The 27,389-nt window shown below is 46.2% G+C and overlaps 1 protein-coding gene across 4 annotated transcripts in view; it reads left to right on the forward strand.

The window, feature by feature from the left end:
* Positions 1–27,389, forward strand: part of TXNRD3 (thioredoxin reductase 3) — a 48,632-nt gene that overhangs the window by 4,421 nt on the left and 16,822 nt on the right. For all 4 annotated transcript variants that reach the window (XR_013830069.1, XR_013830070.1, XR_013830071.1 and 1 more), the window contains exons 2-12: positions 9,858–9,918; positions 10,893–11,002; positions 13,231–13,335; positions 13,571–13,643; positions 15,547–15,666; positions 17,520–17,662; positions 18,898–19,013; positions 19,768–19,993; positions 20,604–20,696; positions 26,296–26,372; positions 27,062–27,218. Coding sequence is in view for 1 of the 4 variants with exons in the window: in XM_079933344.1 (XP_079789470.1) it covers positions 9,858–9,918; positions 10,893–11,002; positions 13,231–13,335; positions 13,571–13,643; positions 15,547–15,666; positions 17,520–17,662; positions 18,898–19,013; positions 19,768–19,993; positions 20,604–20,696; positions 26,296–26,372; positions 27,062–27,218 (1,281 nt within the window). In the remaining 3 variants the exon portion in view is untranslated. The remainder of the gene's footprint in view (positions 1–9,857; positions 9,919–10,892; positions 11,003–13,230; positions 13,336–13,570; positions 13,644–15,546; positions 15,667–17,519; positions 17,663–18,897; positions 19,014–19,767; positions 19,994–20,603; positions 20,697–26,295; positions 26,373–27,061; positions 27,219–27,389) is intronic.

A 27,389-nucleotide genomic window follows, 5' to 3' on the forward strand; every position in this document is an offset into this window, starting at 1 on the left:
CTCTCTCTCTCTCTCTCTCTCTCTCTCTCTATATATATATATATATATATATATATTTTTTTTTTTTTTTTTTTTTTTCTTTGCGGTACGCGGGCCTTTCACTGCTGTGGCCTCTCCCATTGTGGGGCACAGGCTCTGGACTCACAGGCTCAGCAGCCATGGCTCACGGGCCCAGCCGCTCTGCGGCACGCGGGATCCTCCCAGACCGGGGCACGAACCCATGTCCCCTGCATCAGCAGGTGGACTCTCAACCACTGCGCCACCAGGGAAGCCCCTAGTTCTCTATATATTTTATATGTTAATCCCTTATCAGATATGTGATTTGAAATATGTCTTCAATTCTGGAGTTGCCTCTTTACTCAGTTGATAGTGTCCTTTAATGCACAAAATTTTTAACTTTCATGAGGTCCAATTTCTCTGTTTTCTTTTGCTGCCTATTCCTTTGGTGTCATATGCAAAATACCACCAAATCCAATGCCATAGAGCTTTTCTCCTATGTTTTCTTCTAGGAGTTTTATAGTTTTAGCTCTTACGTTTAAGTCTTTAATCCATTTTGAGCTGACTTTTATATATGGTGTTAGGTAAGGGTCCAACTTCATTCTTTTGCGTATGGATATCCAGTTTTCTCAGCTCCATTTATTGAAAAGATTGTATTTCCCCATTGAATGGTCTTGACACCATTGCCAAAAGTTATTTGACCTTATATGTAAGGCTTTATTTCTTGGCTGTGTATTTTCTTCTGCTGCTCTTCATGCCTGTCTTTATGCCAGTACCGCACTGTTTTGGTTACTGTAGCTTTGCAGCAATTTTTGAAATCAGGTAGTGTGAGACCTCCAACTTTGTTCTTCTTTATCAAGAATTTTTCAGCTATTCAGGGCTCTTTTGAGATTCTATATGAATTTTAGGATGGATTTTTCTATTTCTGCAAAAATCACTGTTGGGATTTTGATAGAGATTAGATCACTTTGGGTGGGTAGTATTGAAATCTTAACAATATTAAGTCTTCTAATCTGTGAACATAGGATTTCTTTCCAGTTATTGGTATCTTCTTTAATTGTTTCAGCAGTGTGTTGTAGTTTTTAGTGCACAGATCTTTGCCTCCTAGTTAAGTTTATTCCTAAATGTTCTTCATAATATTGTAAGTGGAATTATTTTTTGAATTTCTTTTTTTGGATTATTCATTATTAGTATATAGAAAAACAGCTGATTTTTGTGTGTTGATTTTGTATCCTAAACTTTCCTAAATTTTTTATTAGTTATAACAGTATTTTGTACAATCTTTAGGAATTTATACATATAAGATCATTTTGTCAGTGAACAGAGATAATTTTACTTTTTTTTTCCAGTTTGGTTCCCCTTTATTACTTTTATTTTTTGCCTTATTTTTCTAGCTAGGACTTCCAGTACTATATTGAGTAGAAATGGCGGAAGTGGGCATCCTTGTCTTGTTTCTGATCTTAGTGGAAATGCTTCCAGTCTTTTTCCATCAAGTCTGACGTTAGCTGTAGTCTTTTTTATATGGCCTTTATTATGCTGAGGTAATTTCTTTCTATTCTTAGTCTTTTGAGTGTTTTTATCATGAAAGGGTGTTGAATTTTCTTAAACGCTTTTTCTGCATCCATTGAAATGATCATGTGGGTTTTTTTCTCTTCATTCTGTTAACGTGGTGTGTACTACATTAATCTATGTTTGTATGTTGAACCATCCTTGCATTCTAGGAATAAATCCCACTTGATCATAGTGTATAATAGTTTTAATACTCAGTTGAATTCCTATTGCTAGTATTTATTTTGTCGAGGATTTTTCAGTCAGTATTTATGGGGGATATTGGCCCATTGTTTTCTTGTGATGTTTTTGGCTTTGGTGTCAGGGCAATGGTAGTCTCATAGAATGAATTTGGAAGTGTTCCCTCTTCAAATTTTTGGGAGAGTTTGAGGAGGATTGGTGTTCACTCTTCTTTATATGTTCAGTAGAATTCAGCAGTGAAGCCATCTGGTCCTGGGCTTTTCTGCATTGGGAGGCTTTTGATTACTGATTGAGTCTCCTTACTAGTTACAGGTGTATTCACCTTTTCTACTTATTCATGATCCAGTCTTAGTAGGTTCCATGTTTCTAGGAATTTATCAGTTTTATCTAGGTTATCCAATTTCTTAGTGTTAGAGTGTTCAGAGTACTGTCTTGTAATATTTCTGTAGAAACAGTAGTAATGTTGCCTCTTTCATTTCTGATCTTAGTTATTTGAGTCTTCTCTATTTTTTTCTTAGTCAATCTAGCTAAAGGTATGTCGATTTTGTAGATCTTTTCAAAGAACCAACTCTTGGTTTTGTTAATTTTCTATATTGTTTTTCTATTCTCTGTTTTGTTTATCTCTGTTCTTATTTCCTCTCTTTTGCTAGCTTTGAGTTTAGTTTGTTCTTTTTCTAGTTAAGGTGTAAAGTTAGGTTGTTGATTTAAGATCTTTCTTCTCTTTTAATGTAAACATCTATAGCTGTAAGTTTTTCTCTTATCACTACTTTCACTGCATCCCATAAGGTTTGGTGTGTTGTGTTCTCGTTTTCACTTGTCAAGATATTCTATGTTTTCCCTTGTGACTTCTTCTTTGACTTATTGTTTAAGAGTGTGATGTTTAATTTCCACATATTTGCGAATTTTCTAGTTTTCCTTGTGCTCTGATTTCTAGTTTCATTCTGCTGTGATAAGAAAAGATACTTTATATATTTTAATCTTTTTATGAAGACTTCTTTTGTGACCTCGGCTATGATGTATCGTGGAGAATGTTCCATGTGTACTTGAGAAGAATGTGTATTCTACGTTTTTTGGGTCGAGTGTTATGTAATGTGTCTGTTAGGTCCAATTGGTCTATTGTGTTCTTTCAGCCCTCTGTTTCCTAATTGGTCTTCTGTCTGGTTGTTCTATCCATTTTTGGAAGTGGAACATTAAAGTCTTCTACTATAATTTAGTTCTATCAGTTTCTTTCTTCAGTTTGGTTAGTGTTTGCTTCATATATTTAGAAGCTCTGAGGTTTGGTGGATATATTTTTATGATTGTTATGTCTTCTTGGTAAATTGACATACAATGTCCTTTTAACATATAATGTGCTTTTTGGACTTCCCTGGTGGTGCAGTGGTTAAGAATCTGCCTGCCAATGCAGGGGACATGGGTTTGATCCGTGGGCTGGGTAGATCCCACATGCTGTGGAGCAACTAAGCCCCTCTGCCACAACTCTCAAGCCTGTGCTCTAGACCCCATGAGCCACAACTACTGAGCCCACGTGCCACGACTACTGAAGCCTGTGCAAGCTAGAGTTCGCATGCCTCAACTACTGAGCCTTCATGCTCTAGGGCCCATGTGCTACAACTACTGAGCCTGTGTGCTGCAACTACTGAGGTCCATGTGCCTAGAGCCCATGCTCTGCAACAAGAGAAGCCACCACAATGAGAAGCCCACGCACCACAATGAAGAGTAGCCCCTACTCGCCGCAGCTAGAGAAAGCGCGTGCACAGCAACAAAGACCCAATGCAGCCCAAAATATATATATAATAATAATAATAATAAACTATATAATGTCCTTTTTAGTCTCTTATACCAGTTTTGGCATAAGGTCTATTTTGTTTTATATTAGTATAAACATTCCAGCTCTCTTTTGGTTACTATCTGCTTGGCAAGTGTTTTCCATCCTTTCAGTTTCAGCCTATGTGTGTCCTTAGCTCTAAAGTGAGTCTCTTCTAGACAGCATAATGTTGGATCCTGTCTTTTTGTCCATTCTGTCAGTCTATGTCTGTTGTTTGGGGAGTTTAATCCATTTACATTTAAAGTAATTATTGTTAGGGAAGGACTTGCTTTTGCCATTTTGGTATTTGTTTTCTGCATAGCTTGTAGTTTGGGGCCCTCATTTCCTCTCTTACTGTCTTCGTTTATGTTCAGTTGATTTTTTGTAATGATACTTTTTGACTCCCTTCTTGTTTCCCTTGTGTATATTTTGTAGATATTTTTGTGGTTACCATTGGAATTACATATACCATCCTAAATATATAATCTGTTTTAAACTGATAGCAGTTTAACTTCCATCACATACAAAAACTTTACTCCTTTACAGTTCTGACCGCTCCCCCTTCATCCCTTCATGTTACGTCACAAATTACATCTTTATGTATTGTGTATCCATAGACTTACAGTTGTTTTCTGACTTAGGTCTTTTAAATCCAATAGAAGAGTAAAAAATGTAATTATAAGCTAAAATCACAGTAATACTGGTCTGTATGTTTGTATGTTTACCTTTATGTGCGAACTTTGTATTTTCGTATGGCTTTGCATTCCTGTCTAGCTGCTTTCATTTCAACTTGAAGGGCTGCCTATAGCATTTCTTGCAAGACAGGTCTAGTATTAATGTACTGCCTCAACTTTTGTTTATCTGAGAAAGTCTTAGCTTCTCCCTCATTTTTGAAGGACTTTTTTTGTTTGTTTTTTGGCCAGATATAGAATTCTTGGTTGATAGTTGTTTTTTTTGTTTTTGGTCTTTTTCTTTCAGAACTTTAAATATATTATCCAGCTCTCTCTGGCCTATGAGGTTTCTACTGTGAAATCCACTTATAACCTGAATGAGGATCACTTGTAGGTGACGAGCTGCTGTTCTCTTGCTACTTTCAAGACTCTCTCTTTGTCTTTGGTTTTTGACGTTTTGATTGTAATGTGTCTTGGTGTGAGTCTTTTTGTGTTTATCCTTCTTGGGGCTTCTTAAAATTTATTTTATTTATTTATTTATTTTTGGCTGCGTTGGGTCTTCATTGCTGTGCGTGGACTTTCTCTAGTTGCAACAAGCACGGGCTACTCTTGTTGCGGCGCACAGGCTTCTCATTGTGGTGGCTTCTCTTGTTGTGGAGCACGGGCTCTAGGCACTCGGGCTTCAGTAGTTGTGGGATGTGGGCTCAGTAGTTGTGGTTTGCAGGCTCAGTAGTTGTGGCACATGGGCTTAGTTGCTCCACGGCATGTGGGATCTTCCTGGACCAGGGATCAAACCTGTGTCCCTTGCACTGGCAGGCAGATTCTTAACCATGATGCCACCAGGGAAGTCCCCTTCTTGGGTTTTTTTGAGCTTCTTGTATGTGTATATTCATGTCTTTCCTCAAATTTGGAGAGTTTGGGGGCATTAGTTCTTCAAATAAGCTCTCTGCCCCATTTCTTCTTCTGTGGCTTCCATAACGTGTATATTGTGTAATGGTGTCCCTCAAGTCACTTCCTCCGTGTTCATTTTTCTTCTTTCCTTCTCCTCCTCAGACCTAATCTTTTCAAAAGGTCTGTCTTGAAGTTTGGTGATTCTTTCTTCTCTCTGGTTGAGCCTGCTCTTGAATTCATCTAGTGAATTTTATAATTCATTGATTGCCTTTTTCACCTTCAGAGTTTCTGTTTGGTTATTTTTATCTCTTTGCTGATATTTTCATTTTATTCATATATCATTTTCCTGATTTCCTTTAGCTCTTTGTGTTTTCCTCTTTGAGCATATTTAAGACAGTTGTTTTCAAGTCTTTGTCTAGTAAGAATGAAGTCTGTATGTGTTCAGGGACATTTTTGGAGATTCATTTTTTCCGTTTCTTTGTATGCGTGTGATCTTTTCTTGAACATTTGGCGTTATAAATACGGCCACCTCTCCCAGTCTTCACAGACTGGCTCCGAGTTAGGGCAGACCTGCCCTCACCAGTGCAGCGTGGAGGCCTAAGCACTTCGGAGACCTTTTCTGGACACCTTCCCTGGGTCTGTACATGTGCTTTTCACTCAGTCTCCGTGAGGCTTCACCGAGACCAGTCCTTCAGGCAGCCCTCACTTGGGGGCGAGGGCCTCTCTGCTCTCTCCACGTTGTGAGAGCGACGGGGGCCCAGGCTGCTGCTCCCCTCTACTGTGCGGAGCAGCACTGGGGAGATGGAAAGCACCACAGAATTCTCTGCCATCTAAATGGGGCTCGCTCGTCACTGAGCATCCCTTGGTTGCTGTAGATCTCTGACCGGTTCCCAGAGCTCCGTTGAGTTATCTTACTGTGCGGAGCAGCACTGGGGAGATGGAAAGCACCACGGAATTCTCTGCCATCTAAATGGGGCTCGCTCTTCACTGAGCACCGCTTGGTTGCTGTAGATCTCTGGCCGGCCCCCAGAGCTCCGTTGAGTTATCTTACTGTGCGGAGCAGCACTGGGGAGATGGAAAGCACCACGGAATTCTCTGCCATTTAAATGGGGCTCGCTCGTCACTGAGCATCCCTTGGTTGCTGTAGATCTCTGGCCGGCCCCCAGAGCTTCGTTGAGTTATCTTACTGTGCGGAGCAGCACTGGGGAGATGGAAAGCACCACGGAATTCTCTGCCATTTAAATGGGGCTCGCTCGTCACTGAGCATCCCTTGGTTGCTGTAGATCTCTGGCCGGCCCCCAGAGCTTCGTTGAGTTATCTTACTGTGCGGAGCAGCACTGGGGAGATGGAAAGCACCACAGAATTCTCTGCCATCTAAATGGGGCTCGCTCGTCACTGAGCATCCCTTGGTTGCTGTAGATCTCTGACCGGTTCCCAGAGCTCCGTTGAGTTATCTTACTGTGCGGAGCAGCACTGGGGAGATGGAAAGCACCACGGAATTCTCTGCCATCTAAATGGGGCTCGCTCTTCACTGAGCACCGCTTGGTTGCTGTAGATCTCTGGCCGGCCCCCAGAGCTCCGTTGAGTTATCTTACTGTGCGGAGCAGCACTGGGGAGATGGAAAGCACCACGGAATTCTCTGCCATTTAAATGGGGCTCGCTCGTCACTGAGCATCCCTTGGTTGCTGTAGATCTCTGGCCGGCCCCCAGAGCTTCGTTGAGTTATCTTACTGTGCGGAGCAGCACTGGGGAGATGGAAAGCACCACGGAATTCTCTGCCATTTAAATGGGGCTCGCTCGTCACTGAGCATCCCTTGGTTGCTGTAGATCTCTGGCCGGCCCCCAGAGCTTCGTTGAGTTATCTTACTGTGCGGAGCAGCACTGGGGAGATGGAAAGCACCACGGAATTCTCTGCCATCTAAATGGGGCTCGCTCGTCACTGAGCAGCGCTTGGTTGCTGTAGATCTCTGACCGGTTCCCAGAGCTCCGTTGAGTTATCTTACTTTGACATCGTTTAGCTCCTTGGATTTAGATTGCAATTTTCCGTCAAATTTGGGATGTTTTTGTGTCTCTCTTCAAATGTTTCTTCTGCCCTTTTCTTTCTGTCTCTTACTGGTTCTCACACCACGCATACATTGTGCTTAATGCGGTCCCGTATTTCTCTAAGGTTCTGTCCTTTTTCTGTATCTCTTCTCTCTGTGGCTTGAGGCTGCATGATCTCCACTGATCTGTCCTCAGCTTTGCTGATTCTGCCAGTTCAAGTCTGGTGTTGAGATACTATAGTGGAATTTTGATTTTAGTTATGGTACTCTCCCATAACTTCCAGTTGGTTCCTTTATATAATTTCTGTCTCCTTATTGATATTTTCTACTGGATGAGACATTAGCATCATGCCTTCCTTCATACCTCCTGAAGCACGCTTTTCTCTAGTTCCCTGAATGTAGGTACAGTGGCTGCTCTGCTGGTTCATCATGCTATCTGGGACCTCTCAGGCAGGTTCTCTCGCTGCTTTTCTTCCTGTGTGTGGATCCACTTTCCTGTTTCTTTGTATGTCTGGTAATGTTTTTTGTTGAAACCAGGACATTTTAGGTAATGCATGATAGCAGCTCCAGATACCGGACCCCTCCTTCTCTGTGGCTTGTTTTTGCTTGTTTATTTCTTTGTAGTGCGGTGGCTGGATTATTGGGGGAAGTTTGTTTCCACCTGAAGATGGAGCCTCCCATGCTCCTCAGAGGTGCAGCCCTGGGTCTACGCAGCCACCCTGGGATAACAGGGGTTTAGCAGGGCTCTCGCTGCGCGTCTGTGTTATATTTTCTGACCCTGTCAGTGTCATGCCAGGTGTTAGGCTCCACTAATTGCAGGTTAGTTGCTCTGCTGTTTTTTGACAATGCCCTGGTGTGTAAATTGTTCCCTTTGCTGATCTAATTAAATCTGGGCCCCTTTGCAGCTGTAGTTTTTGAGACAAGTTTGCAGTGTGTTCCGACCCTAGAAGGGTTGTTGTTCGATATGTCCTTCCCTGGCTCTCTGGTAAACCAGCTGGCTACAGAGGATGGAGCTACCAGCCTGCCCTTAACTGCTCACCACTGAAATCTCCATCGTTTCAGTTGCACCTTTAGACGTGAACTTCCCCACAGTGTGTTTCAAATGAAGTCCGTTCCTTTGGGTAGAGTTTCGGAGCTCTCTGATCTTGTGGTTACCTCTTGCCCTGAGCAGAGTCTCTGAGCCCTTGCTCCAGAGCTGGGGTGGGGACAGCGACCCCTTGTCTTGGAGGGACAACCTGCTTTATGAGCAGCTCTGGTGAGGCGGTGGCCTCTCCCAGCCTGGAGCCTCGCCCCACCAGTGGGCTGGGGCCAGGCGGATCAGGGCCCCGGCGTTTTTGCCTGGGATAGAAACTTGGATTTATTAGTAGGGGTGGTTGAGGAAGGGAGCTTTTCCCATGTTGCTGGCCACGCTCCCTGGGAATATAGCCTCTGCCACTCACAGCTGTGGGGAGATTGGGAAATGGTGGTGGCCTGACCCTTCTGGTGGCTGGGATCTCAGGGAACAGGCAGCCCCGTTCCCTTGGCCACGTTCACCTGAAGTGGAGCTTCCCTCACGCTGACGGGGGCAGAGGAGGGAAGGCGCAGGTCATGGCTCAGGTGCCTCAGACTCTCCCGCTCTTACTGACATCTAGTAGATTTTCTTCAATAAATGTTTCCTTATTTGCTGTGTGCCCTCAGTTTCGAGATGGCTCTTTTTAAACAAGTTCCACCAGTTGTGGACGTCTGCCAGGGAGCAGGTCTGCCAGGTTCCTCACGCCTCCATCCTGGAATTGGAGCCCCTGGGCTTTACCTTGAGGGCTGAGGGCGTTGAAGGGTTGGAGCCCTGCTGAAAGCTGACCTCATCAGCTGCAGCTTAGAGAACCCCTGGGAGAGAGCTGAGAAGTCCCCGTGGTAGGTATCACTGGCTGAGGACAGCCACTGTGGGGAACTGGAAAGGTGACCTAGGTCCACGTAGAGGACTGTCGAGACTTAGTAATTAACTGGTGGATGAGGAGTTAGTGAGGGGAGGGAGGCACTGCAGGACCGGGAAGCACTGCAGTGACTCACAGTCTGCGCTCTGCAGAGTTCTCAAAACGCAGATCAGCAGCCAGGGCCTGCGTCCGCATGTCTGACTCCTAGCGATGCCCGCGCTGCTGGTGCCCCGTTTGGGTAGCAAGGATCTAAGGTTTTGTGTTCAAGCAACTGACGAATGGTGACAGGGTGGAATTGTCCATTTCCTTGTCGGTTTCCCCTGCTGGAGGGCAGGAATGGTGTCTTTCTCATTGTTGTATCTTGAGTATGTAGAACAATGGGTGACCTCTATAGTAGGTGTGTGATGGTTGAGTGTTTGTTGAATGGCTTAATGACTGTCAACAGAAAACGCAAAGAGGAACAGTGATGTGGGAACAGATGGATTTTATTTGGGGCATGCTGCACGTGAGGTGCCTGTGGTCAGCCAGGTGGAGAAATATTGCTTGTCCTGAGTTCAGAAAGGGGATTTGGGCAAAAGTTACTGATTTGGAAATCGAGAATGCAGATTGTAAAGGAAGGAAAGAGGTGGGGTGAGGTTTTCCTGGGAAGATGCATAGAGGAGAGGGGAGAACATAGACCAGAGCTTATGTCGCTGAAGAACATCTGCTGTGAACACCCCTTGTCACTATGCCCATACTTCATAGCTCTGTCTAATCTTCGTGAGAGTAAACCTTAGGTGCATTTTTGTTGCAGGTTAAAGAACTCTTCTCTTCCCTGGGAGTTGACTGCAATATCTTGGAACTTGATCAAGTTGGTAAGTAGAATGATTAGTACACATTGTTGTTTGTAATAAAGGTCAACGAGATTGACTTCTTTCCGTTTGCCTCATTCAATTCCACTTACCCCTGTCTCTTTCGGTTAGATGAGCTGATTTCATCTACGTTCAACCCCGCAGAGAATGAACCTGTATATGAAAATAATTTGTGTAGATTTTTTTTGTTTATGTTTTTTGCATTTGACGGGGGGAGGGACTAGAAGGAAGATGTATAAGCCGGTAAGCTGGAAGTCCTTCAGGCATCTCAGATGTGTCTGCCAACTTTCTAGCACAGTACATTAAGCTGTGATAAATGAGGTGAATCTGCCCGTTTCCTGAGTGTATCACCCCTGAGGGGCAACGCGTCAGCTTTATGCTTTTGAATTCCTGTCATCTGTGTACTTTACGCGTGCATGTGTTTTGCAGGAGTGGGAGATGTCATGGTGAACAGAACCCTGATCTGAGCCGTCATGACTTCACCCTCCTTTTAGCCAGGTCACTTTAACAAGTGAAGTGTTCCAGAGTCTCTGAAACTTTTCTAACGCGTATCCCGAGTGGGGCGCCTGGAGTACTTACGGCCCAGTTCTGCTTTCAGGGAATATGATCATAAAGAGTTTCCAAATGTAATTGCAGGAGATGTGTTCTGAGTTACCACTGTTAAGGCGGATTGTGCTTTACGTTTGCTCTTTAGAGAGGATTCTTATCGTCTCTGCCTACTCACGGGATCATAAATCAAATTCTAATCTAGAAGTGTTTATTTTAAAAGGAGTCAGTAGACTGGTCTTGATTCTTTAAGGCTCCTTCTGGACACCTGAGTGTTTTCCCCTGTCGAGTCATCATTTATGAAGTTGTATGACGTGCTGACCTCTGTGGGCGTGCAAACGTGGGTGTCTGAGTGTCCTCACACTGCAGCTCAGCTCACAGAGGCTTAGGACCTTTGCAGTGCTTTACATATTTAATCTTTTATTCCTTAGATGATGGGGCCAGTGTTCAAGAGGTGCTGTTGGAGATCACTAATCAGAGGACCGTGCCCAATATCTTTGTGAATAAAGTGCACGTGGGCGGATGTGACCGAACTTTCCAGGTAATGATAGTATCGTGTGTTCTGGAATGCTGTTTGTTCAAATTTTGTCGTAAAAAAAAATATTTAAAAGGGGGAGGAGATGGTTTTTAGAAGTCGATTCATTTGTGTCTTTTGGAGCTTGTAAAATCAAAAGCCTGTAGGATGGTTATCAGATAATCTTGACTGCTTTAATGGAAATTAGCTTTTCTACGAATTCAAACTTCAGAAGCTGAGAAGGAGGAGGTTTTGAGTGAGGTTGCAGGACAGACAGGTCAGCGGCGCTGCTCTCTTCCTCCTGATGGGACAGAAACGAGGCCTCTTCCCTCCTCAAGGTTTAGTGATATGAGCTCAACACTAACCTTCTGGTCCAGGGTGCATAGAACACCTACCAAGGCTGCTGACCCTGCGAGCTTCGCAAAGCTTTGCTTGTTTGATTCCTAGAATGCAGAAATGAACAGGAATCATTCGGTTAAGTAGAGACAGATCAAAATTGTTATTTATTAAATAAGGTCTGTATTTTAATTAGTTGTTTGCTTTTATTAAAATTCTGCTCTTGTAGCCTTTATGTATGTATGCAAATGGTAATAATCAGTGATTGATTAAATACTTATATTTAGATTTCAATTAAGAATTATATTTTTGTCGGGAGAAAAGATTGTCTACGTTGTATGTTAACCTGGGATTGGCATTGTTACCTAGTAACAGCCTGCTCTATGTGCCCTAGAAGCTATAACCCAACTCACGTGGTGGTAAGTACCATAGTTTATAGCCTCTAAACACCTTTGGAGTTGCTGACCTTGCCAGTCCTAGCTGGGAAGATGCTGTCAGAACATGGTCTGGGGCTGTAGAGATGTCAGTTCTACTTCGAGACTGCAAGAGTCTCCCTTGGACAGCCGCTGTTGAGGTGGATTTCCCTACGGGCCCCTAGGAAGCAGGAGGCCACCCGGCTTTGGGACCGTGCACGAGGCATCTGGAAGCAGGAGGCCACCCGGCTTTGGGACCGTGCACGAGGCATCTGCTGGGTCTGTGGTCGTGCGGCACTTCCACTGCGCTCCCAGGATGAGCCCGCTCAAAAGCCAGTGCGTTGGGACTGAGCAGCCGACTTCACGCAGACAGAACTATTGTTTAGTCACATGTGGAGCCTCTGACCTCATCTAAGCTTCTTCTGACCACCAGGAGGGCCAAGTGGACAAGAGAATGTGCTGCAGGGTCAGCCTCCCGACCAGGAAAAGCAAGTTGTTTGTGTTGTATAGGAAGTTGCGAGATTTAGGTCAGTTTACGAGAAACCAGGAAAAGCTTCAAAGTGCATGTCCTGCTGCCGATGCATGAGAATTGTTCTCAAGGTGAAGACTAGCACAGGTGGACAAAACATAGAGGGCCTTGAACAACGGTGCTTGGCTATTTAACTGCACTTAGTTATTCTGTAACTCAGCTCTACCTGCTCGCCACTCGAAAGCCAACACCGAGAAGCAAGTGTTAGTAGAAAGGAAAGTTGCTTTAATCAGAAAAGCCAGCCGTCTGGGGAGAAGGCGGACCCACGTCCCAAAACCAACTTGGAAGATTCTGCTTGGCCATGAATGTTTTTAAAGGGAAAAAGGGGAAATAATCTCAGTTAATCATTGAGACAGGAGGTCGGATTCTTCGTCATCTCTCCATCGTGTGCAGACCTGCCAGCTTCTCCTGAGCTTCCCTTGGGTGCCGTCTTGCCCACGTGGTCCACCTGCAGGTTTGCTAAGGGGGACGATGGGCATAGAGAGTCAGTCATTCCTTACCTACTTAATCCTTCATTCTTACTCCTTTTAATCCAGGAAAGGAGTCGACAGGTCAGGCGAGGTACTGCGTGCATTCAGCAGGGCAGAAATCAGGGGCTAGTTTAAATGTTACCTATGATCTCAGTTTTACAACTAAGGTCTGAGGAAAGCAGAGGCGAGCAAACGGAAAAGGGCAGAAGAGCTGCTTACAAAATGACCTTGTCTGACATGGATGTAAGGCCATGAGCTCCCCATCATGGGACACATGCCTCACTATCGGGTGATAACCAACAAAACAGATGTGCTTTGGCATCCGTTCTAACTAGTTGGACCCAGCTGAATGCCATCCAGGTAGACTGACAGTTCCGACTTACAAAGATTGTAGGTCAACTGTTTCCAAGATTTTTATAAAAGAAATCTATGCCGATTAAGCATAGGGTACAAAGAAATAGTTTGAAAACAAGTCACACTGTGTTCTCTCCTTTGGTTAACCCTCAGGCACATCAGAGTGGTTTATTACAGAAGCTCCTTCAGGAAGATCCAGCATATGATTACGACCTCATTGTCATTGGTGGTGGCTCTGGCGGCCTTTCGTGTGCTCAGGTATGAAGAAAATGACACCTGAAGATGATTTTCCTGGTGATTGCCATGAGCATTTCTTATGCTACTTAAAAAAAAGCCATTTATGATGTTCCAGTGTACTCTGTTGTTGTAATAGCTGGTTTAATGAAGGGGAAAAACTGGGTTTCATCACAAACACCGTCATCGTTTAGGGGAGCGAGAAATCGGGGGAGTGTCAGGAAAATGACAAGGTCTCTATCTGTGGCTTTTTTCGTAGGAAGCTGCCGCTTTGGGGAGGAGAGTCATGGTGCTGGACCTCGTGGTCCCGTCGCCCCAGGGCACATCGTGGGGTGAGCTGCTCTTCCCACCATCGTGCGGTGGTGGTTCTCTGTAGGCTCAGTCTCCCTCAGTCCTCACAACAGTCTCGAGTATAACCCACCTGTTTCAGGGGTGAGGAAACTAAATCTCCAATCACATTGTTAACAAGAGGAGACACTGGAAGAATAATAGGAAAATAATGAAGGAAGACTGTGCGAAAGGGGAAAATTCCATGACCCCAGTGTTCCAAAGCTTCTGCCAGAATAATGTTTGTACACACGCGTGGGTGTTCTCACACAGTTGTGGTCACGCAGTGGTGTGTGCACCCCGTGGTGCTCGCCTGCGTTGGCCATGATGCTTTTCTGTGTTTCTGCATTGATTTTATCATGGACCCCAGTGGCTGCAGGATGGTCAGTTGACTTAGTGTGTGTGGTCATCCCAGGTCCGTTTAATGCAATGCACAGCAAGCTCCCAGCCTGGGACTTTGCTGTAGACAAGAGTGCTTGCCTGTCCACGCTCTTTTCACTGTAGCACAGAAGGCATAGCTTTTGTGCTGGGTGTTTTCTGTCTGTGCTTTGGTCCATCCCCGTTGTCTGTACCCTGCGCTCCCCACAAACTGGTGGATTGGCCGCATGCCCTCTGGCTTCTGCTGGGGCGTGGCCATCGGGGTAACGGGAAGAGCAGAGGAGGAAGCATACGGCGGGGTCTCCAGGCCCGCTGGGCACTGCAGGCTGGTTCTCCCCCGTGGTCCAGCTTTGGGTGGTGGCACTGGCCCCGTCGCTTACCCCTTCACAGGGCTGGTGGCGGCCCCCCTTGCACCCACTGCTCTTCCTGCCACACCCTGTAATGATTTCTGCCCTCTCCTCAGTTCCCCAGCTGGAGTGTCACCTGTTTCCTGCCAGAACCCTGACAAAGTGGGAAAGTTGGTTTTTGTTTTTGTTTTTGTAAATAAATTCATTGATTTTATTGATTTTATCGATTTTATTTTTGGCTGTGTTGGGTCTTGATTGCCGCGCGCGGGCTTTCTCTAGTTGCAGCGAGCGGGGGCTGCTCTTCGTTGTGGTGCGCGGGCTTCTCGTTGCGGTGGCTTCTCTTGTTGCGGAGCATGGGCTCTAGGCGCCTGGGCTTCAGTAGGTGTGGCGCGTGGGCTCAGTAGTTGTGACTCGTGGGCTCTGGAGCGCAGGCTCAGTAGTTGTGATGCACGGGCTTAGTTGCTCCGCGGCATGTGGGATCTTCCCGGACCAGGGCTCGAAGCTGTGTCTCCTGCATTGGCAGGCGGATTCTTAACCACTGCACCACCAGGGAAGCCCCGGGAAAGTTGGTTTTTAAAGTTCAAGTTTACTCAAAAAAATTTAGCCTAGAATTTCATATATTAAAGGTAGTTCACCTCAACTTTGCTCGTATGGTTGGGACGCTTGTCTTTCTTCTTCCTTCCTCTGCCCCCGTCCCCTCTCCTGTCCAGAAAGAGTCCGCTTAACCTGGACACCAGGAGAGATGTGCTCTCAGAGGGCTCTTCTGTTTCTAGCCCCGTGTTGTTGAAGGATCCAGAGTAGATGTTACCTGGCAGCTGGCAGTGGACCTGTGCTGGCTCCGAGGAGGACTCAGGTTCGCAGAAGCAAAGGCTGGAGGCTGCAGTGTTGGCCTCAGTGCAGTGTGGGCCTAATTAACCCGACGCGGTTCTGACCACTTTGTGGGTCAGACTCAAGTGGAAGTTTTGGACTCTGTCCCCAGGTTCACGTGCACGTCCATGTTTTGCACATCCCTGGGCCTCCTTCATGGACCCTCGGTCAACAAGTTTGGTGAATCCTTTCTTGTTGTTGTGGGGCGTGATGGTGACCCCATGACCGTCGAGTTTGTCATTTCCACGTTTTAATAACACCCACTCTGCACGCACGCACACACACACAACGTTACAGCTGTGACTTTCTCTCTCAGGTCTCGGTGGTACTTGTGTGAACGTCGGCTGCATCCCGAAGAAGTTGATGCATGAAGCCGCCCTTTTGGGCCAGGCGCTGACTGACTCGAGGAGGTTTGGCTGGGAGTGCGCTCAGCAAGGTGGGTGATGGCGCGTAAAGAGAGCGGTTGGGAGGAAAGGAGAAGGAACGAGCTCCTTAGGAGTCCGTGCTGTTTACGTTGCTGTAGTTCAGTCTTATGGTGGGAGTGCGCTCAGCAAGGTGGGTGATGGAGTGTAAAGAGAGCGGTTGGGAGAAAAGAAGGAAGAGCGAGTTCCTTAGGAGTCCGTGCTGTTTACGTTGCTGGCTGCGCTGTGCAGCTTATGGGATCTTAGGTCCCCGACCAGGGATCGAACGTGGGCCCTTGGCAGTGAAAGCGTGGAGTCCTAACCACTGGACCGCCAGGGAAGTCCCTGTAGTTCAGTGTTAAATTAGTTTAATAAACACTTGTGACGAGCCCACCGTGTGCCAGCCAGGCCCAGAGAACTCAGAGGTGGTCAGTTGAAACCTGCTTTCGTGGGCCTTAGTGCTTAGGGAGGGAGCTGTTGCAGCCTCGGCCATTCCAAACCCTTAGCAGAGTGTGAGAGGGAATAATCACTATTTTCAGATTTCTTTCAAGTATAAAGAAAACAGAATAGCAAGGGGCATTGTGTGGATTTTATCCATTACTGTGAGGACATTTGCTTTTTTATTAGTGTTTATGTATGTCTTTGGTTAATGAAAAACGGAAAACAAATTCACCAATAAAAATCTATTGGTGGGACTTCCCTGGTGGTCCAGTGGTTAGGACGCTGCACTTCCACTGCAGGGGATGCGGGTTCGATCCCTGGTTGGGGAACTAGATCCCGCATGCCGTGCGGTGTGGCCAAAAAAAAAAACATCTGCAAAGCACCTATTGGTGAGGCTCTGAGGATGCAGAGATGAGGAAACTGTCACTCCTGCCCTGGAGCAGCACAGTCTGCTGGGGGAGGGAGAGGGGAGGGGGGAGGGGAGCGACTTAGTGCCCGTAATTGGCGCTGAGGTTTCCAGCATCAACCTGAGGGGCACTCAGGAGCCTTGAGCCGTGGAGGTGGCGGAGGCGGCCCTTGAGGTAGGGCGCGGGGCGGGAAGCAGCTCGCCGCACAGCGGGCGTGGCCACCATTGCTGGCCGAAACCCCCGGGACCACGGGCGTGCGGTCTGGGAACATAGTAACCAGAAGGGCCATCGGGACTGCAAGACCTTAGGAGACTTGTCCACTGAGGTCCTAGGAAGGGTGACATGAGGTCTGGGCCATAATCCCTGCCGCCGCCCGAGCCTCCGCACACTGTGACCTCTGCCCCTTCCCTGTGCTCTCCAGTGGGCGGGGCCCTCGAGAGCGCTGGAGGGGTCCAGGTCCAGATGTGACCAGAGGGTGAACCCCCGATAGGTGGGTTTGCCTTTGGGGACCTCCCCCAGCTTGACGGGAGCCCTGGGCTGCTGTCTCCTTGGGGACCGGCATCGGCAGATGAGATGGATCCAGGAAAGAAACCCCACCTAGAAGGTCCAGGGTGAGGAGGAGTCTTGATTCCGTCAGCCCCACCCTGGCTTCGACGGGAAGTGGGTGAACTCGGTCATCTAAACGCGGGGCATTCGCTGTCACAGCCCCGCCGGGGACCCAGGGGGAGTGGCCGGGGAGGTGCCGCACCTGTCCTGGGGGCGCTCCCGGTGCCTCGAGACCCTGGGGCCTGGGTACGAGATGGCTGCCCCCTGCCCTCCTCCGTGGGCTTTCCTTGTCTTCACAGCTCTGCTTTTCGCGTCTTTTGTATTTTAGAAGAGGAAGAAGTAGAAGCCGTGACTGGCATCAAAAAGGTTTCAGTTGCTGGTCATCTTCTGTTCACTTCTTGACTCTTGAAGCGATAGATAGGGTGGCTCATGTGTACGTGTGACTTAGCCGTGACAGTGCAGCCCCTTCACACCCCCTGGTGATTTCTCCTCAGTGAAGCACAACTGGGAGACCATGACCGAAGCCATTCAGAAGCACGTCGGCTCTCTGAACTGGAGCTACCGGCGGGCTCTGAGGGAGAAGGCGGTGGCCTACGTCAACTCCTACGGGGAATTTGTTGAACACCATAAAATCAAGGTCTGTTGGGGCGTTTTGTCCTGTTCGTTGCTTTCCTTGTTTCTGCCATGCCTGCCGTGAACCCAGACCCCGTGTTGCACGTTGAGGGCTGCAGCTGGTGTGCGTGTGCACAGCCGTGCACGCGTGTGCTTTCCCCAGTGTTCGTTGATTCCACGTCTGACTAAAGTGGAGACATTGCCTTTGAAAGAATTCTCAGTTTTAATTTATTTGCCTTTTGGTTTCATTGCCATCTTGAAAGAGAAAATGTTTAAACAGTTCAGAGTTCAAAATTCTAAAAAGATCAGAATTTTAGGAGTGCAATTCCTTTTAAAATGAAACCTTAACTAGAACCCGGTACATATCATCCATGAAAGCACTAGTAAAAGCACTAGCAAAAGCGGCATCAGAATTAGCGTATTTCATACATTTATATTTGTAATACTTGTGTGTTGTAAGATCGGTACTTAAGGGGAATGAGACTGTCGATGATCACAGACACTTAACTGGAGAATGAGAGCCGGTCCGGTACCACCCTCAACACCTGCTCCCCCTCTGCCCTCTGCTTTGGTGGCACAGTACTCGATGGCCTGGGCAGGACTTGAGGTCCCTTTGTGGTCACCTGTTGTCTCTAGAAAGGTGTCAGTGGTGTGTTGGGAGCTGAGAACCTCACGTGGCCACAGGAGGCTGGGGCGGGAGCTCCAGTCGGGGGGCTTGTTTCTCAGGCCGTCACCTGCCTGCCTTCTCCCCGCCGCAGCCTGGCTGTTCTGTTCAGGACCCTCCTCCAGGCTGCCCTCCCTCCATCCCACTGTTTTTTCGTTTTCTAATGAAAATGGATTTACGATTTGCTTGTGTAATTGAAAATAAACAAACAATGAACAGCTTTGTGGATTCCGCAGAGCCTGGATTTCGGGACGGCGCACAAGGTCTTCAGAGTGGGCGCCCTCTTTCCTTGTTCCTTCTCGGCACTGGCTGCTCCCCAGATGCCAGCTGCTCTGCGGCCTGCGCACTTGGCCACGCTCTGTCCTCTCTCCAGTCACCCGCGCGGCCGCCCTGCCTGGCCTTCCAGTCCCCCACTGCCCCGCACCGCGGCCGTAGTGCCCGGGCTGTGAACACGCCTGTTTTCTGTGCAGGAGGTTATCACAGTGCGTTACCATCTTTGCATGTGTGTTCCCGCTGACAGGAAGCTCCGTAGTAACTACTGCGTCCCTATTCTCTGGTATTTGATGAAAAGTGAAGTTTGCTTTGCTCTTTTCAAGGCAACCGATGGAAAAGGACAGGAGACGTATTATACTGCAGCAAAATTTGTCATAGCGACAGGGGAAAGGCCGCGCTATTTGGGAATCCAAGGAGATAAAGAATACTGTATCACTAGGTAAGGTTAACTAGGCCATCCGACCGTAAGCTGTAAGGAGTATGTTCTGTGTCTCCAGTGTATTTACTCCCTGTCTTATTTCACAACAGATTTGAACTAATGACACATCAAAGTACATACAATGCAAAGCTAGGCAGTTAACATAATGGAGCAGAGAGCGTAGGCTCGGTAAATGCTAAGGTCACAGGCGCACACAGGTGTGCTGCAGGTCTCCTGGTGGGTGCTCTGGGAACGGGTCTGGGACCTGGCTCTACAATGTCCAGAGCTCACAGGGACGCAGTGATGCTTCACTGCTTTAGGGTTGCGTGTCTGTATAGCAGTAAGGAAGCAGGTGGCCGGGAGAAGCACAGCTGTCCTGATACTGGCATGTAATAGGCATTCTCACCGGGCGGTTGTAGCAGGACGTACGACCTTGACATACAAAGCTGGACAATGAACTTCAAACTTTTTTGAGCAGGTGCACTTTAACAAATACGTTTTCCACTGTGTGGTTGCTCCGGTGAACACACAACACACACTCCAGACAAAGCCGTGTTTCTTCGTATTACATAGAATGTGGTCTGATATCCTCTATTCCATTTTATTATTTACAAAATCTTGGCCTGTGACCCACTAGTTTGATTTTGAGACACTGGGCTGGACATCCCCGTCCACAGTGGACGCGCATTCCACAGGCCGTCTGTCCCCTTCAGCGCCTGTTCGTTCCGGCCCCGCATGGTACCATCCCGCCCGGAAACCCCTTCTCTCTTCGCAGCGATGACCTCTTCTCTCTGCCCTACTGCCCGGGCGCGACCCTGGTGGTGGGCGCATCCTCCGTGGCGCTGGAGTGCGCGGGCTTCCTGGCCGGCCTGGGCCTGGAGGTCACAGTCATGGTGCGCTCGCAGCTCCTGCGGGGCTTCGACCAGGAGATGGCCGAGAAGGTGGCTTCCTCCATGCAGCAGCTCGGCGTCCGATTCCTGCGCAAGTTCGTGCCCGTGGAGGTGAGTTCCCAGCACCTGCCAGCCTTCGCTGTCGCCTCGCCCTCCCCGCTCCCGCGCTTTCCTGTTGCCCTCGTTAACTCTGCTCGCCAGGGACCCTGAAGATGGTGCTCCCACCCGGGTCTCGGCGCCCGGCCGCCCCCTCCCCCTCCCCCTCCTCCCCTTCCCCCTCACCGTCCCTCCCCGGCCGCACGTCCCGTCTCAGTGCTGAGGCCTCTGTTCAGGCATCCTCCCCAGCTCCGCACCCATTTATGCAGCCGCCTGCTGGGCGTCTCCACTTGAATTCCTCTCAAGCATTTTAAATTTAACAAGAGGAAATAAAGCTCTTGATTACCCCACCGAATGTACTCCCTGCTGTGTTTCCGGCCTGTCTCAGTGCTCGGGAAGTGGTCCCCTGGAACACGCCATTTGTTAAGCCAGTGCCTGGAAAGCATCCCTCCGTGGCTCCCCTTCTGTTGTCTCCAACTAACCCAGCAACTTATCTCTCCCTCCACGTTGTCCCTTGGGACGGCCCTCTTTTCTCTGTCCAGACACCTAAACACACACGCACCCTGTGGTCCACCTATTTTCTGTCACCTGTAGAGATAATCCTTGCACTGTTCCTCCCCACCAGGTTCAGCAGTTGGAGAGGGGATCACCCGGGAAGCTGAAGGTTGTGGCTAAATCTACGGAAGGGACAGAGATGATTGAGGGCCTTTACAACACGGTGAGCTTCTGTCATGTGAGCAGTGGGTGGATGAACACGCTCATAAGTTAGTGCAGATGAAACTTAGGGGAAAATTATACCAGCATCAACTCTTTTCTTGATTCTTCGTGAGAGTCTGATACATATGGAAGGTGGTCGTGCTGCTGACATTTGATAGTTTTCAGTGGTACAGGAAGCGTACGATGGTGATATACGTGTGTGTGACTATGCAGAGAACAAAGTCTGGCAGCAGGTATACCTGCTTTTGGTGCTTACTTCTGGGGAATTAGATGTCTTACACATTTCTGCATTTGAATATTTTTGCAATAAACATTGAATATACTTTATAATCCAAACAACAATAAAGATATTTTCAAAAACGAACAATGTAAAATCTCCAGACAGTGTGACTAGTCCCTGGACTTTTGGGTGGCAACGATTCTAATTTAAACTGATGATGTTTAGAGACCATTTCTTTTGTAAACTGTAGTTTATACCTTTAACATAAACTGTACGCTTATGTTTCACACACTCTTATAACATGATTCTTTTCAATTAAAAATACATAACGTGGAGAGGCTCACCAAAACCAAAACTATGTAAAACAAAAACAAAAGTAAAAATCAGCCTCTGTTCAGATTTCGATTAGGATTGCGGTGGATGCGTAACCAGTGGGAAACACTGGACTTCTTTGCAGTGTCCATTCTCCCAGTCCATGAACATGGTATATCTGTCCTTTGACTTAAGCCATCTGTCATAGTTCCCAGCAAATTAGTACATTTCTCTGTAGACATCAAGAAGGTCTTCTGTTAGATTTATTGCTAGGTACTTACATATTTCTGTATAGTTACAAATGATGTTTTATGAAAAAAATGTCATTGTCTTTCACTGTTCGTTGCTGATATATAGAAATGCTGCTGATTTGTGTGATTTGAGTTAGTATTCAGGAAGCTTGCTAAAGTCATATTTGGTCATGTATCCTCAGATTATGTGGGGTCTTCTTTGTACATGTTCATATCAAGGGTTTTGCTTCCTCCTTTCGACTGTTTCCCTTTCCTCCTTTTTCTTGCACAAGGGCACCAGCCATGGCCTCCAGTGCAGTGTTAACAAGAAATGCAGAGCCAGGTGCTCCTGTCTGTTCTCAGGGTCGGAAGGAAGGCTTTCACTGTTTCATGGTTATAGAGTAAGGTGTTCCATAGGGTTTGGGTAGATATTCTTAATCACGCTAAAGAAATCATTTTCTATTTCTCGTTTGCTCAGTGGTTTCATTTGTTATTTGGGTTTTGTTTGTTTGTTTGTTTTAAAAGTCAGGAGTGGATATTTAGCGGTAAGGTTGTTTCTTTTGTAGCTGTTAATGATTTTTTTTTCTTTAATCTGTTAGTGTGTTGAATTACATTGGTTTTCTAATGTTCAGTCAACTTTGTATTCCTGATAAACCCAACTTGGTTATGGTCCTTTTTATATATTGTTGGATTTGGTTATTTAGAATTTTTGCATCTATATTCAAGAATTGTATTGGCTTATAATTTTCCTTTCATGTACTGAACTTTTCAGATTTTGGTATCAAAGTTATTCTAGCTCATGAAAGAAGTTTGGAATATGTTCCTTCTTTTTCTGTTCTCTGGAAGCATTTAGTAATATTAGAATTAGTTCTTTGTATGTTTGATAGAATTCACTGATGCAACCACCAGGGCCTAGAATGTTCAGTGAAGATATATTCAATTTTCTTTAACAGTCAATGGACCTTTTAAAGCTTTCTACTTTTTTCTATATCAACTTTTGATTTGTTATATTTTCTCAGAATTAGTCTGTTTCATCTAAGTTATCAAATGTATTGGTATAAAGTTGTGCAAAATATCTAAAATTGTGAATTGTTTATTTTTGTAATGATGTATCATTTACATGTAGTGATATACACAGTTCAACTGGCTTTGACAAGTGTACACGTTTCTGTAATGCACACCCCTTTGAGAATCACAGAGCATTTCTGTGGAGTCGGAGAGCTGTCTTGCGCCCCTTCCCAGTACCTTACCCCAGCAACCCTGATCTGGTTCTGTCACCAGAGACCAGCTGTTCCTATTTCGATGTCACGACGTGGAGCCGTGTGGTGCGTGCTCCTCGGGGCCTGGCTCGGGATCCATCCGTGTGGCGTGTATCAGTGGCTGGCTCTTTTCACCGTATGAACTGTCTGAATGTACCACAGGTCACTTTCCTGTGGAGGGATGCCAGGCTGTTTGCAGCTGGGTTCTTGTGACGAAAACTCTGTGAAGGTTCTTGCGTGAGGCCTTCTGTGGACACACGCTTTCCTTTCTTGTGGGTAAATACCTAGCAGTGAAATTGCTTGGTCACTGGGGACTTCCTGTGTTTGACTTTTGGGGAAACTGCCAGACAGCTTCCAAATGATTGTCTCAATCTATATTCCCACCAAGGATGCATGAGTTGTGGTTGTCCTGTAGCCTCACCAACATTTGGGGTTGTCGACTTTTTTGTTTAAGCCGCTCCAGTGCGTGTGTAGTGGAATCTTGTTATAGGTTTAACTTGCATCTTCCTAGTGACTACAGTGATGTTTGGCAACTTCTCATGTGTTTTCTGGCCATTTAAATATTTTCCCTTGTCAAGTGTCTGTTTGAGTCTTTGGCGCATTTTTGGTTGGGTTATTGAATTTTATTTGGAATTGCAGGAGTTCTGTGTGTGTTGTGAGTAAATTCCTTTTTCAGATGTGTGTGTGTGAATATTTCTTCCCATCTAGTTGTCCCTTTAGTTTTTTATGGCATCTTCTGATGAGCAATAGTTTTAAATTTTTGCTGAAGTTCAGTTCATCAGATTTTTGTTTTATGATTAAAGTTCTCTGCGTGCTCTACCCAGAGGTTGTGAAGGTATTCTACATTTTCTTCCTGAAGCTTTATAGCTTTATCTTTTATGTTTAAGCCTGTAATTCATCTTGAACCAATTTTTGTTTACAGTGTGAGGTAGGAATTGAGGTTCTTTTTCTTCCATGTTGATACCCAGAGCCATCTGTGAAAAGACTTCTCTTTGTCCACTGAATTGCTTTGGTGCCTTTGTGATCATGTGATGTTTAACTGTGGGTCTGTTTCTGTCCTCTCTGACCGGTTTTGGTCATTGAAGCTTTATAGTAAGTATTAGACCAGGGAGGGTAGGCTCTCTAACTTTGCATAGGGCCTTTCCATATGAAATTTTTTTATTGAAGTATAACTGATTTACAATGTTGTGTTAGTTTCAGGTGTACAGCAAAGTGATTCAGATATATGTGTGTGTGTGTGTGTGTGTGTGTGTGTGTGTGTGTATGTTCTTTTTCAGATGTTTTTCCAATTATAGGTAATACAATATACTGAATACAGTTCCCTGTGCTATACAGTAGGTCCTTGTTGATTATCTACTTTATACATAGTAGTGTGTACCTGTTAATCCCAAACTCCTAATTTATCCCTCCCCACCTTTTCCCCTTTGGTAACCATAAGTTTGTTTTCTCTGTCTGTGAGTCTGCTTCTGTTTTGTAAGTTCGTTTGTATCATTTTTTTAGATTCCACATATAAATGATATCATATGATACTTGTCTTTGACTTACTTCACTTAGTATGAAAATCTCTAGGTCCATCCATGTTTCCAATTTGTTAAAAAAAAAAAAAAAGTCCTGCTGGGATTTTGATTGAGATTGTATTGCTTATGTAGATGAATTTGGGAGAACTGACATCTTAACTACATTGATTTTTCCAGTACACGAACCTCACGCATCTCTCCGTTTATTTGCGAGTTCTTTAGTTTCTCTCAGCAGCTTTTTGTCATTTTGCTCTAGAGGTCTTTCATGTATTTTGTCAAATTTATCTCTAAGTATTTCATATTTTTAAGCTGTTGTAAATGGTATTTTAAACTTTAAATTTTCAGTGGTTAGTGCGTAGTACATGGAAATACAAATGATTTTTGTATATTGACCTCCTTAGGATTTGTTCTGCATAAAACACCAGTTTTGTTTCTTCTTTGCAATCTGTGTGCTTTTATTTCTTTTTCTTGCCTTGTTACACTGATTAAGACATCCACGACAGTGTTGAATGGAAATTGTGAGCGTCCCGCATCTCAGCAGTGAGGCCGTCTTTCATCACAGCTGGGATGTGAGCTCTCGGGTTTTTGCAGATGCCTTTTATCAGGCTGGGGAAGTGTTCTTTTATTCTGAGTGTGCTGAGGATTTTATTAAAATCCTCGACGGGTGTTCAGTTTTGTCAAATGCTGTCCCCACATCTATTGGGATGACTACGTTGTTTTCTCCTTTATTCTGTTAATGTGGTGAATTACACTGATTGATTTTTGTATGTTAAACCAGATTTGTAGTTTTGGGACAAAGCCCACTGTTTTTATGTTGCTCTATTTTACTTGCTGGCATCTGTTAAGGATTTTGCATTTATGTTCCTGAGGAGTGTTGGCTTCTAATTTTCTTTTATTTTCCTGCCCTTGTTTGATTCTGTGTCAGATGATTATGCCGGCCTTCTACAAAGGACTTGGGACGTGGTCCCTCTTCTGTGTCCCGGAGAGTTTGTGTATCATTAATGTTATTTCTTTTTTTAAAAAAAATTATTGATTTATTTTATTTATTTTTGGCTGCATTGGGTCTTCGTTGCTGCACGTGGACTTTCTCTAGTTGCAGTGAGTGGGGGCTACTCTTCGTTGCGGTGTGCGGGCTTCTCATCACAGTGACTTCTCTTGTTGCGGAGCACGGGCTCTAGGCGTGCGGGCTTCAGTAGTTGTGTCACGTGGGCTCAGTAGTTGTGGCTCGTGGACTCTAGAGCTCAGGTTCAGTAGTTGTGGTGCACGGGCTCAGTTGCCCTGCAGCACGTGGGATCTTCCTGAAGCAGGGCTCAAACCCGTGTCCCCTGCATTGGCAGGCGGCTTCTCAACCACTGCGCCACCCGGGAAGTCCTTAGTGTTATTTCTTAAGTGTTCCATAGACTCTACCAATGAAGTCACGTGGGTCTGGAGTTAATTTATGGGAAGTTTATACATCATGGATTCAGTTTCTGTAGTGAGTATAGTGTTCCTTAGTCTGCAAGGGCTGCCATAACAAAGTGCCACTAGGTGGGGTTTGTCTCGCCTCTGGAGACCAGACCCCTGAGATCGAAGTGTGAGTAGACTGGTCTCCTCTGAGGCCTGTCTCCTGGGCGTGTAGACGGCCGGCTTCTCCGTGTGTCCTCACATGATCACCCCTCAGTTTTTGTTGTGTGTGTCCCCAAAAACTTCTTCTTATATAAGGACACACGTCAGACTGGGTTTAGGCCACCCTAATGGCCTTGTTTTACCTTAATCACCTCTGCAAAGGCCCCATCTCCAAGTACAGTCACATTCTGAGGTTCTGGGGGTTAGGGCTGCAACATGAATTTGCGGAAGGGGCACAGTGCAGCCCATGACGTAGGGTTACTCAGACTTGTATGGGTGCAAGTTTGGTAAATTCTGTCCTTCAAGGAATCTATTTCATCTAAACTGTCAAATTTATTGGCGTAGGGTGTTCATAATATTCTGTTACTGTCCTTTCAATGTCTGAAGGGTCCATAGTGAGGTTCCCTCTGTCATTCCCGTTATTGATCGTTTGTTTTTGCTCTCTCTCTAAATGTAGGTTTTGTTAGCAATTGGTCGTGACTCCTGTACGAAGAAAATCGGGCTGGAGAAGATTGGTGTCAAAGTCAATGAGAAGTGAGTCCCGGGCGTCACCACCCAGCGCTGCACGGGGCAAGTCCCAGCGCTGCACGGGGCATGACCCGGCGCTGTACGGGGCAAGTCCCGGCGCTGCACGGGGCACGACCCGGCGCTGCACGGGGCAAGTCCCTGCGCTGCACGGGGCCCGACCCAGCGCTGCACGGGGCGCGGTGTTTCTACACATCAGCTCATGGAGACTCTTATCTAATTACTAACATGCAAAGTTTCGATGCTTTAAATTTACTTTATAAGTACTGTGCCAGCTCTGTATTATCAATTTTTTCATTAATTAATTGATAACTCTTCATGTTTTCCTTAAATATCTCATGCGTTAAACAGTTATTTAAAAACAATTGTGGGAATGCGTTCACCTACTTTCTGTGATTTAGAATGAATTTGTATGTCCTTGATCAGGCACAGAGAAAAACTTCAAAGCTATGGGTTTGACTCTGGGGGAATCTAGAGATACTTTGGCACCCAGAAAGTGGGCCTGGGTTTTCAGACAGAAGGGTGTTTCTTCAGGAGCCGGAGGTGCCCCAGTTGTCTGAGCCTGCAGACGCTTGATGACACAGTTGCCTGAGCGGTTAGCGGGGTCTTTCTCTCTGAATCAGCCTTTCCCTGGACAGGCGTTCGTGTCCAGCAGTGCAGCGTCGTCGTAATATCTTTTTTCTTTCCAAACATAACAGGACTGGCAAAATCCCAGTGAACGACGTGGAGCAGAGCAGCGTGCCCTATGTCTACGCCGTCGGGGACGTCGTGGAGGGTAAGCCTGAGCTCACGCCCGTCGCCGTGCAGGCGGGCAGGCTGCTGGCTCGAAGGCTTTTCGGGGGCCGTTTAGAAAAGGTAAGTTTCTTACTGCTGTTTCTGAGATAATGTCTAAAGCGAAATCATGATTTGAGGGCAATCAGTACAGCTGGCACCGTGTGCCTGTTTTGCCGGGGAAGCTTCCCCCTAAACCGTTTGCAGTTCCGTACCGTTTACTGGTGGTTTAAAATAGGTATCTTATGCGTATCT

The sequence above is a fragment of the Stenella coeruleoalba genome (genome assembly GCF_951394435.1).
Source record: "Stenella coeruleoalba genome assembly, chromosome: 10".
Classification (NCBI taxonomy): domain Eukaryota; kingdom Metazoa; phylum Chordata; class Mammalia; order Artiodactyla; family Delphinidae; genus Stenella; species Stenella coeruleoalba.